Raw genomic sequence first — 13834 nt, 5'->3', positions numbered from 1 at the left:
TGGAGGCCATTGAGGTAGCGATTGACCGTGGGAAAAAATTCTATGAAAATGAAGTGCCTAATCCTTCAAGGGTTAAACTTGTAGAAAACAAAATTGTGTGAGACATTGATGTGGGAAAAGGAGATCATGAGCACAAATACCTCGACTATGACACCTCAAGGAAAATAATGGTATAAAAACACAAAGAAACAAATCTTGAAAGATCAAACTCTTTGCAATGCACGAACTGTTTCAAGAAATTTGCACTTCGAAGAATACTGCGAAGAAAGCGATTGATTAATTTGATTAAGTATTTTAAATGCTTCGTACCTATTTGATGCATTTTTAATGTATTTCCTTTTAACTTGTTGTGTGTATTATGCTTTAATTTTTCCCTATTTATATTCTGTGTATATAAGTTGTTTTCTTATTTTCAATAAAAGTTTTATTTCAATAATTAAGTTGTTGCAAATCGAAATTAATTTAATCTTAAAATAGAACTTAGGACATATCAAGCGTAAATAAAATTATAGAAATACAACTAAAGCACAAAAATATAAAAGGGTAGGATAGAAAGGTAATTGCACAAACTAATTTCTTAAAATAATTTAAATAACTTTGGTAGGGTCAAATTTAGTTCTAGCCGCTACTATGAGTGGTGGGTGGAAACATGAACCAAAATTCTAGCCACCACACAGAGAGGTGTGTAGATTAGATTTCTCTGGCCGCCACTTGTACTGGCGTGCAGAGCATACGCTATATCATTAAAATTGGCGGTATAGATAGGTAAACTTATACCAATAGCGTTGGTAAGTTAGCGTTTTGACGCACCATTGGATCACAATTTTTGTCATGGTTGGTGTTTTGCCGCACCATTGGACTTAGCCTTAACAATGTGTGATTGCCTTTCAAGGGAAATTATAGGGTAACAATGTGTTACACTTCAATTGTAACACAGTCCAATGAGAAGACCACACATGTTAAACAACCTTTATTTGCAACTGGATTAGGTGGTAAACAAACGGAGAAAAGTAAAAGGTATTTCCTTTTCCACCACAATAAACCCCCCACAGATACTAGCCACGCCAACTAAAATGGGACCTCCCTCTCTCATCTCCTCCATTTTCTTATTCCTTCATAATCTTCCATTAGAATTACCATTGCACATTCACCCCGACCACCTCCAATTTTTTTAGAGATGGGTTATAAATAAATAAAAAGTTTAATTGTATGGGGATTAAGTGTAATAATACTAAGAGAGCATACTTCAATTTATGATTTTTAAAGTAATCTCTACAACTTGTTTTGATTCTACTACAAATTTATTGACTTTGGGTGTTTGTTGTTTGAGATGGAAAGAAACATAAAAAATGAGAGAGATGATGAATGTGAAGGCGACTTGGCTGACTGGGGATAAAAAATAGGGACCAATTACTGGGTGACTGTGAATGACATAACATAAGTTGTTTAAATGATACATTACTCCTTTTTTTGCTGCTTTTAGTCAGAAATAAGTTTGGTGAAATAATCTTATCTTCTCATCTTCATACTTCCCCTTCCATTTAGGGTAAAATCCTCCATTGATCAACAATGTGAGTTCTGAAATTTGGGTGCCTCTTCCTTCTTCTTGGGTAAAATCCTCCACTGCTTTAATTTACAGTGTGAGTTATGGAGAGATTGGAATACAAGGCATTGCTTCGCAACCCTCTCATGTTCCATTTCTTTTAGGGTAAAATCCTACATTGCTTTATAGTGTGAGTTCTGAAAAGGTATTCAAAGACAGATCTTTATGAGTTTGAGAATCCAAGCAAAACTAATAAGGAAACACAGCTACAAGATAAGCAATCAACTCTCAATGAGAAAACTGCTCAAGATTCACAAAAAGGTGTTACGAAAATTTCCTATGTGGATGCAGCGAAACAACAATTGCGGCAACCGGTTGAATTCTAGTAACTACCTATTCCAGAAAAAATGGGGGAGTATCCAGCTCAATTCTAGAAAAAGCTTATGAAAATGGTTTGCTTTACTGCAAACAATGTTTGGTTGGAAGAATAGATTTACAAAAAATTTCACTGGAGAGAGTTCGGGTAATTGCAACACAAATTTGGAAGCCAGCAGGTGAATGGATTATTACCCCTATTAGCGAAGGTTTTCTTTTTCTAAGATTTTCGAATGTAGAAGATCTTAACAGAGTTTGGGCCAAAGGATCATGGGACTTTGATAAAATTCCTATGAGAATCAGTCAATGGACTCCAAATTTCAATCTTGACAGCCAACGACAATCTCATGGCCTGGTTTGGATCAGATTACCTGGCCTAGGTCAGGAATATTAGGAACCAGAATCACTAATGTCCATTGCTCGTGGAGTGGGGTACCCTACGCAAATCGATGAGAAAACTCTCAATAGAGAGTATGGATACTATGCTAATATTTTGGTGGATGTGGGCCTCTCTGAACCAATTTCAGATCAAATTTATGTCAGGACAAAGAGCATCAACTTCTGGCAAATAGTGGAGGTGGGCAAACTTCCAAAAATGCGCACACATTGTAAAATTCTGGGGTATTTAGTCACGGAGTGCAGGAAGCTCCGAAGTGATATGCAGACTAACAAGGATAAAGGAAACAAAGATAAGGAGGTTGTAGTGGATGCCCTCCTCCCCTTGGAACTTATGGATGAAAAAACTTTTAGAAGACATGGAAAGAAAAGGAACTCAGGAGAAATAATTAAGTAAACAAGGGGAAACCATTTGGATAGCAAAAAACATAGAAAAACACTATTGAGGACCAGGACCATCATGTAGCTGATCAGGAAGAAATTCAAGAGATTATCACTAGGAAGGAAGCGAATCATACACAAAATCTAGGATTGGAACAAAATGTAGATTAAGGAAAACAAAATGCTTCACCAATCCATGTCATTGACCAGGCAACTCGAAGTACAGGAAGAGAAATCCCTGAATGTGATAAGAATATAGAGGAAGTTGTGGGATTTCAAAAGGATCAAACAGAAGCAATTGATTCTCCAACAAATTCCAGATAGGAGACTTTATTAATCTCTCGTAATGGGGGAAGCTCTGTCTCTCGGATTCATACCACCGCAGTAGGAATAATAATAGCATACTCTGAAACAGATGGAACAAGTTCTACATCTTATGGTTAAAAAAAAACAGATTCGAGACTTAGAGGATAAACCACCTGATGCAAACTATCCATAATCCTCGAGTTGGGCTGATGTGATAGAAGGGGAAGCTGGGGAACAAGTCCTTCCTAACAAAGGCACTTACAAACCACAGTGGTAACAACATAAAACAAATCTACCCACCACCAGATCCAGATCCCGATCTAGGACTGGTAGTAGGGAAGAATAAGGTGACTCTCACCATTTCCATCAATAAATCTCCAATCTTCACAATGAGGTACATTTATTAGAATATTAGAGGTATTGCAAAGGACAAATCGTAGAACCGTTTATCCAAACTTGTCATTAAATAGGAACCAGATATTGTGGGTATCGCAGAACCTAAAATACATCGCAATGATTTTCCCATCAATTTTCTCCACTCACTAGGAATGAACAATGCCTCTTACTATAATCCTAGTTCTAATCCAAATCGAGTTCCCAATCTCTGGCTTATCTGGAAAGCTTCGATTCCCACTCCTACTTTGATTTATTTTTTCAAATCAACACATTACAGTGGTGGTTGACAGTGTTCTCATTACCATAGTTCATGCTCACTGTATCTCTGTTCAAAGAAGGCAGCTCTGGCTAGAACTGTCCAACATCAATATAATCCACTTAATTTGGCATGGCTGATTATTGGGGGCTTCAATGTCCACTCGAGTATTTCTGAAAAGAAAGGTGGAAACAATCCTACTTCATTCTCCATGAATGACTTCAGGAACTTTATAAGAAATAACCAACTGATGGAAGTTCCTAGCAGTGGTTATCAGCTCACTTGGTGGAATAAACAAGTAGGGAGTTTCAAAATTCTAGGCAAGTTAGACAGAGTTTTATGTAATGCAAAATGGGGTTCCTTATTCCCTGGTTGGAAGTACCAGGTGTCTAGCAAAATTTGTTATGATCACTTTCCTCTTCTGAGTGGAAATATCAGCATTCCTCAACCCAAGAACATGCCCTTTAAATTCTTCAATATGTGGTGTTCCCATCCTACCTTCAGAGATGTAGTTCTTGACAGTTGGCAGAAACCACTTCTGGGAAATTCCATCTTTATTCTTACACAGAAACTAAAAAGGTTGAAGGGTGTCCTGAAGAAGTGGAATAAAGACACTTTTGGCAATATCAAAGTCAAAGTGGAGGAAGAATCTAAAAAATTGGAATAGATGCAGGGAACAATTCGAGAAGGGAAATGTAACAGAAGATTTCGCTATACAAATGGTGGATCAAGAAAATCAATTGGAGCTTCTATTATAGCAAGAGCAAATGTTCTGGAAACAGAAATCAAGAACAAAATGGGATAATGGCAATGATAGGAGTACAAAATTCTTTCATGCTATGGCCAATAGAAACAGAAGCAAGCCATTGATTACATAAATGAAGACTGATGAAGGCATCACTCTAGATACTCAAGAAGAAATTGGGAAACATATTGTCAAACACTATTCTAACAAATTCAGGAAGGTGGATCACATCATGGATTGGGAACTCATTCATAATATGCCTCAAGATCTGCAATCGGAGGATAATGACTTTCTCATCACTATTCCTTCAACAGAGGAAATGAAAGCGGTAGTTTTTCACCTTAATCTAGATAGCTCTCCAGGACCAGATGGATTCTCTGGGTATTTCTTTCATCACTGTTGGGATATAGTAGGGCATGATTTAGTACGAGCTATTAGATATTTCATTATCAAATCTAGATTGCCCCTTGGATTTAACTCCAACTTCATTGTTCTTATCCAAAAAGAGAAAAATGCAAATCATCTGGGAAAGTTTCGACCAATATGCCTCTCAAACTTCGTTTTCAAGGTCATTACCAAGATTCTTGCCACAAGGTTGTGTCTAATAGTAGAAGGAATTATCAGTAAGGAACAATATGGCTTCATTCCCAACAGAATCTCCCAACAAGCCATTGGACTAACTTCAGAGTTATTGAATGAATTGCAAACACCCAGACATGGTGGAAGTATTGGAATCAGACTTGACACCTCTCAAGCCTTTGATACTATGGACTGGAACTTTCTTTCGGCAATTTTGCAGCATGTGGGATTCAATGAGAGATGGATCAGATGGTTGCAAGCAGTATATCAAAGTAATACAATGTCAATCATGCTCAATGGAGGTCCTCAGGGATATTTTTCAGCAGGAAGAGGATTGAAACAAGGAGATCCTCTATCCCCTATGCTCTTTGCTCTTGCGGAAGACTGTCTAAGTAAAAGCATCAGCAGATTGGTTCTAGATAAGAAAATTCAACACATGGTGGTAAGCTCCAAATATTGCAGTCCTTCCCACTTATTGTTTGCGGATGATATTTCCCATTTCTGCAATGCTACATAAGGTGCATCAAACAACTTGTCAAACTTCTCAGCAGATATTAGGACACCTTTGGACAACTCATAAATAAGGAGAAGTGTAAGCTTTTTCTTAGTCCAATGAATAACAGGAGAAAACTTTTGATCCAAGAGGTTATGGGTCGGCATAAAAGTAGGCATGTTACCTGAAAAATATCTCGGGGTTCCATTGATCATGGGCAGAGTGACTAAAGTTGCGTTAGAACCATTAGTACACAAGATCAGTAAAAGAGCTGCAGGGTGGGTTGGCAAAATGTTATATTTTCAAGGAAGAGTAATATTAGCACAATATGTTCTTAATAACATACCAGTCCACAACATGGGAATCTACAAATGGCCAAACTCATTGATAAAAGAATGTGAAAGCATCATTAGGAATTTCATCTGGAGTGGCAACCCTGCGGAAAGGAAATCTTTTACGATATCATGGGAAAAAACATGCAAACCTTTGGAGGAGGGAGGATTGGGCATATGGAGACTCAAAGATATCAACCTCTCAATGCTCATGAAACAATCTTAGTGCGTGGTCACTGAGGAAAGTGATTGGTCTGCCTTTATGATAGGCAAATACACAAACAGGTTAGGCACATGGACTAATTACAAGACCTTGACAGTTTGGAAGGGAATTAGATGGGCTCTCAAAGAAATGAATAACCTACATGGATGGGTGGTGGGAAATGGTACATCAATTAATGTTTGGAGAGAGAATTGGTTTCACCAAAAACCGATTTGTGATTTTTTCCAGGAAGAAAGTAAAGACATCAAGAAGCTCCAAGGCCGACTCAATGAATTCATACAAGGTAACCACTGGGACTTCTCCAGCAACATACCACAAGTACTATGTCTAATTGGTATTGATCCTACTTCTCTGCAACAACCTGACAATACAAAGGAAGATGAGAGAATTTGGTTATCAGACGACAAAGGGAAATTCTCAGTTTCAGCAGCGCATAAGGATATTAGGAAAAAAGCACCTAAGCAAAAAGGATGCAAGTTCATCTAGAGCTCTAAAATTCTTCCTTAGACACAAGGTATAGCATGGAAATTAATCCGGGGGGTTTCCAGAACATATGACATGTTGCAAAAAAGGAAGACATAACTGGCATCTCGATGTTATATATGTAAGCAGGAAGAAGAAAATCTTGATCATATTCTCTATCAGTGTGATGAGTTGGCCAAGAGAGTATAGGATCATGCTAGACATATTTTCAGCATTCAATCACATATTGAATCCTTCAATGACATAATGCAACAGGATAAACACCACAACTCTTCGATTCTAGACATGTGGAAAGCTTGCACACTGACAAGTTTGGTAAGCTTATGGAAGAACATAAATAAGGTGCTCTATAACCAGAAGACATCCAGTTTCTCTAACATTTGCTTTCAGACTAGAAGAGCCATCATCAGAGCATACCACAAATTATCAGGTACCATGAACAACACAATGACAGATATGAAAATTATTCACACATTCAATCTCCATCACAAACTAAGAAGAGCACCCAAAATTCTAGAATGTTATTGGCTTCTCCCACCTCCTGGCATCATAAAAATTAACGTGGATGGAAGTTCACGTGGAAACCCAAGTATGGCAGGTTGGGGAGTGGGAGTGATTCTCCGGGATTACATGGGTAACATTTTGGGTGCGAGCAGAAGGAGGACTTGGAGTAACAACCAACTATATGGCAGAAGCCTTTGCTATTATAGAAGGAATTCAGAGAGCACTGGATCGGGACTGGAGATATATTTGGGTGGAATCAGACTCTTCATCGGTGGTCAAAGCTTTTCATAATGACATACTGCATTGGAGAGTAAGAACAAAATGGAAGCAACTTAGAGAGAAAGCATCATGGATCAATGTATCAGCTACATGGAGAGAAACAAACTCAGGTGCGGACAGTTGTGCGAGACATGGTGCAACATTGCACAAAGGAGAAAGTAAATGGTGGGATAATAAACTTCCTTTTGTGAGAAATTTGGAGAACCATTTTACTACTTACTTCTGATTCATTAGCTAAATTTTGGATGTAATAGGTGGGTACACAACTGATGATACCCATACTAAACAGTTCTTACCACTTCATATTCTTTTTTCTTGTAACCTTTTATTCATTTGAATCAATTATCTTTTAGCAAAAAAAAAAAAAAAAAAAAATGCGGCTTGGCTAGTGGTGGTATTGGCGATGTAACAAGAAGAAGATGGTGTCTGGCGGTTGGCAGTTTTTTGCGTGTTTTTTTTTGGGTTATTCACAAACTCCAAATTGTGTTGGGCAAACCCCAAAAAAAAAAATAACTCATTTCTTAAGAAACCAGAAAAACCGGAGAAAACAAGTTTTTTCTCTTTCTTCTCTTTTACGCTTCTTATTTCTTGCATCTTCCCTTTTGTGTTTCTTCCTTCAAACTGAATGACTGACCGCACACCACCGACTTTAGAGTATCACTTCTATTAAAGTTTGTTTACCCATCTTTGGATAATCGACACAAAATAAAAGTTGTTGTGTTGGAAATGATTAATTGGGTAATCGGCAGATTAATTTGTGACTTTAGGACCTAATTTGTTTGGGGAGTAGTTGGTAATACAGATTGGCTAAGTGACGACTAGCGATAACCCGGTGAGTACAAGTACTCCACTGATTTAACTGCACAAGAATTGAGTATCAATACTCTCTCTTTGTAACCAGAAGTTTCAATACAGGCTTCTCCGTTTGAAGCTTGTAAAAGTCGAATTAGACTTCTCATTTGAAGTTGCAATGTTAGCTCATTGAAGCTTGTAACCCTCTTTGAAACAAGATGTTTCTTTTGTAGAAATGACCTCTTTGAACACCATTACTAATGACCTGGTGGTGCCGCTTTATAGTCCTCCCAGACGACTTGGTGATGTCGAATGGAGACTACACCAGTGACTCAATTGACAGTGTAACATTTTGAGAGACTCCCTCAAGTTGAATCACCTACTTTGAAACGACTTAGCCACTGTCGCCCTAGCCCAAATTTCAGCAAACTTTTCGACCGACTCTCACATGCCGATCACTTACTTCGAAACGACTCAACAATGTCGCCCTAGCTCCTTTTGGACGACTTCATTGGGGCAGTAACTACACAACGATATTTATGGGTCGTCTATTACATAAGATTTCATTCGATTTTATTGCTCTTTCAACCAATTAAAGATAAAAAAAACAAATAAGAAATCATTTCAAAAATTGTGTAAATATCGAACACTTGGAGTCTTTGGGGTAAGGGCAACGGAAGATTCAACAGATTAACTTTGTGGACAAGCTACTATTTGCAGTCCACAAGGTAGCAAGTGCTGATTGGTGGAGTTGGTGCCCAAGAAAAATGTTTATTCTGCCAAAAAAAAAGATAATAAAGAAGGAAAGAAGGGAATTGAAGAGTTTTAGTAAATTCATCTCTGAACTTGTTTCGATTCAATTAAAGAATTTGTTCTCTTGAAAACCCCCAATTTAGGAAACGAATTCGTTCTCTTCAAAACTTCTAAAGTTTACCCTTATCTCATTACACTTAAAATGACGAAAGAGATGTCTGTAACAATATGTGAGACATTTTTATCAGCAAAGTGACGCCTCTCAATATAAACATTTTGATGTATTTGAATTATACATCCCCCTTGGTCTGTTAGTGTACTTAAGCTTCATGGTAGAAGCTCAGTCATTGTCTTCTGTTAGTAGCCCCCTTCACCGCTCGCTTGTGGCCATTATCAAAATCAAGGCCGAGTTGGTCCCCAAAAAATGAAGGAAGAAAGAAAATGAATCATAATTTGTTTCTGAAAGGGATTAAGGGTGCAAAAACATATTATGTAGCCCTATCTAGTGCCTATTATATTCACCATGCAATGCCTATACTATTAGTGAACAATAAGCTAATGTGGAACTTGGAATAGTTGGGAAAAAAACAGTTGGAATTTGAACATAATTCATCATTAAAAAAAAACAATCTAGCCACTGAAAACGTCAAAAACCAAAACTTCAATTTCGAACATTCAAGGTAATACCATATATTGCAATCAAATGTTTATCCCATTAATTAAACAATTTATAAAACCATCAGTGTAGAATTCATTTTCACATACCTCGTATTTGTGCTTGTTCAATTCCTTTCAGGGTTGTACCTATTCTCCCTCTTCTTCTGCTTTATAATAGGTAGCACCGTATAGAATATACCATAAGGTCGACAATCATTTCCCTATTCAACACATCCTTTAACAAATAAACAATAATAAAACATTAAGATCATCCCTAAAAAATTCATAAAGAAGGATTGAGTTGTCTATATCTAGTAGGCTAGTAGCTACTCACCAACCACCGGAGAGATGAAGTCTCACAAATAGTGAGTCAGCCGGTCGCAATATGTGAAACTTGCGCGGATGCTTTCAAAATTACTTAGTTGAATGGGAAGGTCTTTAAACCATGCAAATGATTCTTGATAACCTGTAAAAACTCAATTAGATTTCTCTAACTTTATTCTTACGATATCAATTATTTATTTCCTACTTTCACATGTATATTCATGCAATATATAAAGTAAGGAATCGTTCCACTCCTAAACTACCAAGACATAATAGAATCCAATTAATCAAATACAAGGAAACAACGGTGAGAGCAATATTTATAGAGGTGAATTTATACTATGAAACTAAATATATGAATTTAACTAAGCAATTGAATATGACTTGAATAAAATATGGAGAAGAAATTAGGGGGATTTGATTCCACTTTGATTTATTCCTAATATGCTAGTGTAGATTATTGCAATCCTAAACAATTAAGATTAAGTATTTGATCCCTAATTATTCATGGCAATCTCTACCAAGTAATAATTAGCATGTGAGAAAATTCAACTCATTCTCATGGCGAATCAACTAACCTACTAGAGTGAAACTCTTAAACAAACAATAATTTTAACTAACATACCAAGTCTTCATCAAACCCCTCTAATGGAGGTTTAGCTAGAAGTCATTAGACTATCATTAATAGAAGAAAAAGAAGAAGACATAATGAAGAACAATAACTTGACTTTTGTTAATATAATGGAGGCTACAAACTAAACTAAACTATAAACTAAAAAGGGAGAGAGAGAGAACCCTAATTTACAACTAAACTTAAGATGGGAGTAGCCAAGTTTTGTTTTAGCCTTAACCCTCTTTATATAGGAGAGGGTTAGGTTACAATTTCGTGCATGGGCTTTGGAGCCATATTTTAGGCCATGAAATCAAGCCCAAAACCTAATTACATATGTCCAAAAAGGGTTTCTCTACGAGAAATTACTTCAACACCATTTTTGTCCACTTTTACTTCTCTGATTGGGTCAAAACTTTGACCATTAGAAAGCTCTTTCCAAGCCGGTCATTTTGACATATAATAGGCCCAATTCCGAGGTCTGAGTCTAAAGATACTGCCTGCGGAAGTTCTATTGACGTTTCTACTCTTTTTTGCCCTCGTTGACTTTGACTTTTCATCTTTGACCGGGCTTTAAAAAGGGTTTTTTCTCCTTGAATCTTGGGCTTTAATCAAAGAATTTCTTAGCAACCAACTTTTGCTCCTTTCTCTTACAAAAGTGACATATTTCTTTACATATTTAACTCCAAGACCTAAAATACACAAAAGCACGTAAACAATACTAACTCTTATTTATTATATACATAATTGGTCTAAATATAATATTATTAAGGGGTTAAAACTACAGTTTTAGGCTCTTATCAATTCCCAACACATTAACCACTTAGTAGCAACTGTTTTCATACAATCATGAATCACATACATACTTCCTAAAAGTCTTTCACCGAACAGAGACACAAATAATCTTTATATTAAGCCCTGGGATGCAGATAAATAATTCGATGAAGCTTTTGATGCCAAATTGACAGTTCAATATGGCACGTAAAGCTCAATGCAAATCGGTGTATAAAGCATATTGATGATCAAAGTACAATGGTGCGGAAAGCAACAAATAATTAAATCTTTAGCAAGCTAGGTTCAAATTAATTGTCCCAAACAGGAGAGGTTCTCCTATACTTTATCAGGTTTTTAAACTAACCAATTCCAAGTCCACACAGAATAACCAAATCTTAGTTTATAAGAAATAATGTCATAACCCACTAACTTTTAGGTAGTAAACAAAAAGGTCTGCACTGATCAAATGATTTAATCATAAAAGGAAGCTTACTATTGTTCATCGAATAGAAACACGGTAACCTCATTATCTAAAAAACTCGGTTGGGGTATTAATTTGGCCTGAACTAAGGAAACTTGTATAATCATGAACAGGAAAAGCAACAGCACCTCCTAAAGGGCTCAATTCTAAATCAATTAAGCTCCTCTTGAAATCAACATTTGAAGTTGTTACGCCGTATCTCATTGACATCACCCTATGTAAATTTAATGAAGGTCCACTATCATTAAATAACCTATAGAGAAAATTAATTTATAATGCAAACAAACCTGTTGTAAGTCCAGGGGATCTCCTCCTAAGGTTGTATAAAGGCAGGGTACGATGCAAGTCCTATTGTCCTAAACATTCAACTTTGTAAATCAGATTTTAGACCAATAGTTCAACGTAGTAAAACTTCAAGGTTATAAGTTTTTTTTATTTTGGCCACGATCATAAATTAGACACCACAATGTCAAAGAAGTGTCTTTACAGCTTCAACATTATTATTGTATTGGTTATGCGCTGGTCCTGAGTTTTTGGAGGAAGAGATTTTCCTGTAACTTATTGCTTATCTCTGTATATCTTATTCAACATAATATAGTGTAATGGCGTTCATATAGATGTATACCATGAATGATCCGAATGGAATTAATTTCATTCCTATCTAGTTGTGCTCAAATGTGCAATATAAACATTATTTGTTTATTCAAGGTTTGACATCAAAGTAAATTGAATGAATAATTCAAACTTTAACTTGAAGAATATGAAGCCTTAGATGAAAATAAATAAATAAAGCAATAGAAAAAACTTACCATATTAATAACAGGAAGAGGAGATCGACTGATTTTAGATCTATATAATTCAGTCTTCTGTTAGTTGTTGGACCTGCTTTCTGTTCTCTTATCATTTGGCTAAGTCCCATAGTCGTCGAGTCCTTCAGTTGTTAATGAGAGTTGAGGAGGAAGACTATCTTTCTTAAGGAATGGATTGAGAATCCGGCTAAGGTGTGATGGAGGTTCTGTGCTTTGAGGTCGGATGCCGATTCCCCTATCGTGTTAGGTGCTAAGGATCAATTTCCTTATGTTTTTCTATTACGAAGCCACATCAAGTCTCTAGAGTTTGTGTAATGCTTTCCCCTATCGAGATTGGGCATTTTGACTCAAACAGCGGGAAATGCAGGTTGGTTACTACTGACACTGCCTCTTTTTGTGTGTGTAGATGTGTATGGATGATGTAGATGTATGATGGTCGTTGAACAAATAGAAGCGTATCAAAACCTAATTATCCCTCAATAAGTAAAGGATGAGTAGGGTATCGTTCCACTTTTAAGTGTATGTTTATATGAAGGACAGGACTGGAAAGGGGTTTAAGGGATTAAAAACTATTATTATAGATATTGTAGATTCTAATGTTAAACTAAACTAAACTAACTAACTAAACTTATACTAAAACTAAGAATTGGAAATAGGGATAGAATATGAGAGAGATAGATTCAAGAGATTCAAATCCACCAATGCTTTTGATTCAATGATCTTTTGCTTCATGTTGTTCTCCAAGTAGACTACAATCGGGCAATCGAGCGAGTGCCAATGCCTTTTTGGGTGAAACATCGTTAAACAATTAACTCTACTTAAGGTTGTTCCTATGTTCATGTTACTAGTATCTTCTTTCCTTTTATGTGAGCTTGGGCAGCTATTCAATGAATCACCATCTAAGGAAAACACAAGAAATACTTCCCTTACTCTAAAACACTACACAATTAGAAGAAAAGTAGAGAATAATAGTATAATATTCAATTACAATAAATAAAACCCTATTCTAGCATTATATTCAACTGCAATAAATAAAAGCATGTCACTAGCAAATATTCAATTGCAATAAATAAAACCCTAAACTAGCGTGATATTTAATTGCAATAAATAAAAACCTTAATCTATACTTCCATCCCCTGGTGTGGGCAATTTAACTAATAACTAAAAACATAAAGAACTAACCTGATTGAAGAACACCATATACCAGAAGAATCATTAAACCTTAAGCACCGGCTTCATCTCCTCCCTTGAAGGAGAAGATTAGCCTTCCATAAAGAAGGAAGAACACGAAGAACGAGAAGAAGAAGAGTTGAAGAACATAAGGCTAGAAACACTAATTTATT

The 13834-nt window shown here is 36.3% G+C and overlaps 2 protein-coding genes across 2 annotated transcripts; both read left to right on the top strand.

Annotated features, from left to right (window-relative positions):
• The first annotated feature begins 2327 nt into the window (after positions 1 to 2327).
• On the top strand, positions 2328 to 2711 carry LOC147514754 (uncharacterized). Its single transcript, XM_086592676.1, has one exon. It carries the CDS (start codon positions 2328 to 2330, stop codon positions 2709 to 2711), a length of 384 nt encoding a protein of 127 aa, XP_086448802.1.
• Positions 2712 to 7193: 4482 nt separating this feature from the next.
• Positions 7194 to 7517, top strand: LOC147514753 (uncharacterized). Its single transcript, XM_086592675.1, has one exon. It carries the CDS (start codon positions 7194 to 7196, stop codon positions 7515 to 7517), a length of 324 nt encoding a protein of 107 aa, XP_086448801.1.
• The last annotated feature ends 6317 nt before the right edge of the window (positions 7518 to 13834 follow it).

This window comes from Coptis chinensis, chromosome 2 (genome assembly GCF_015680905.1).
Source record: "Coptis chinensis isolate HL-2020 chromosome 2, ASM1568090v1, whole genome shotgun sequence".
NCBI classification, from domain to species: domain Eukaryota; kingdom Viridiplantae; phylum Streptophyta; class Magnoliopsida; order Ranunculales; family Ranunculaceae; genus Coptis; species Coptis chinensis.
Note: the sequence above shows the minus strand (reverse complement) of the source record. Positions and strands in the feature narration are given on the sequence as shown.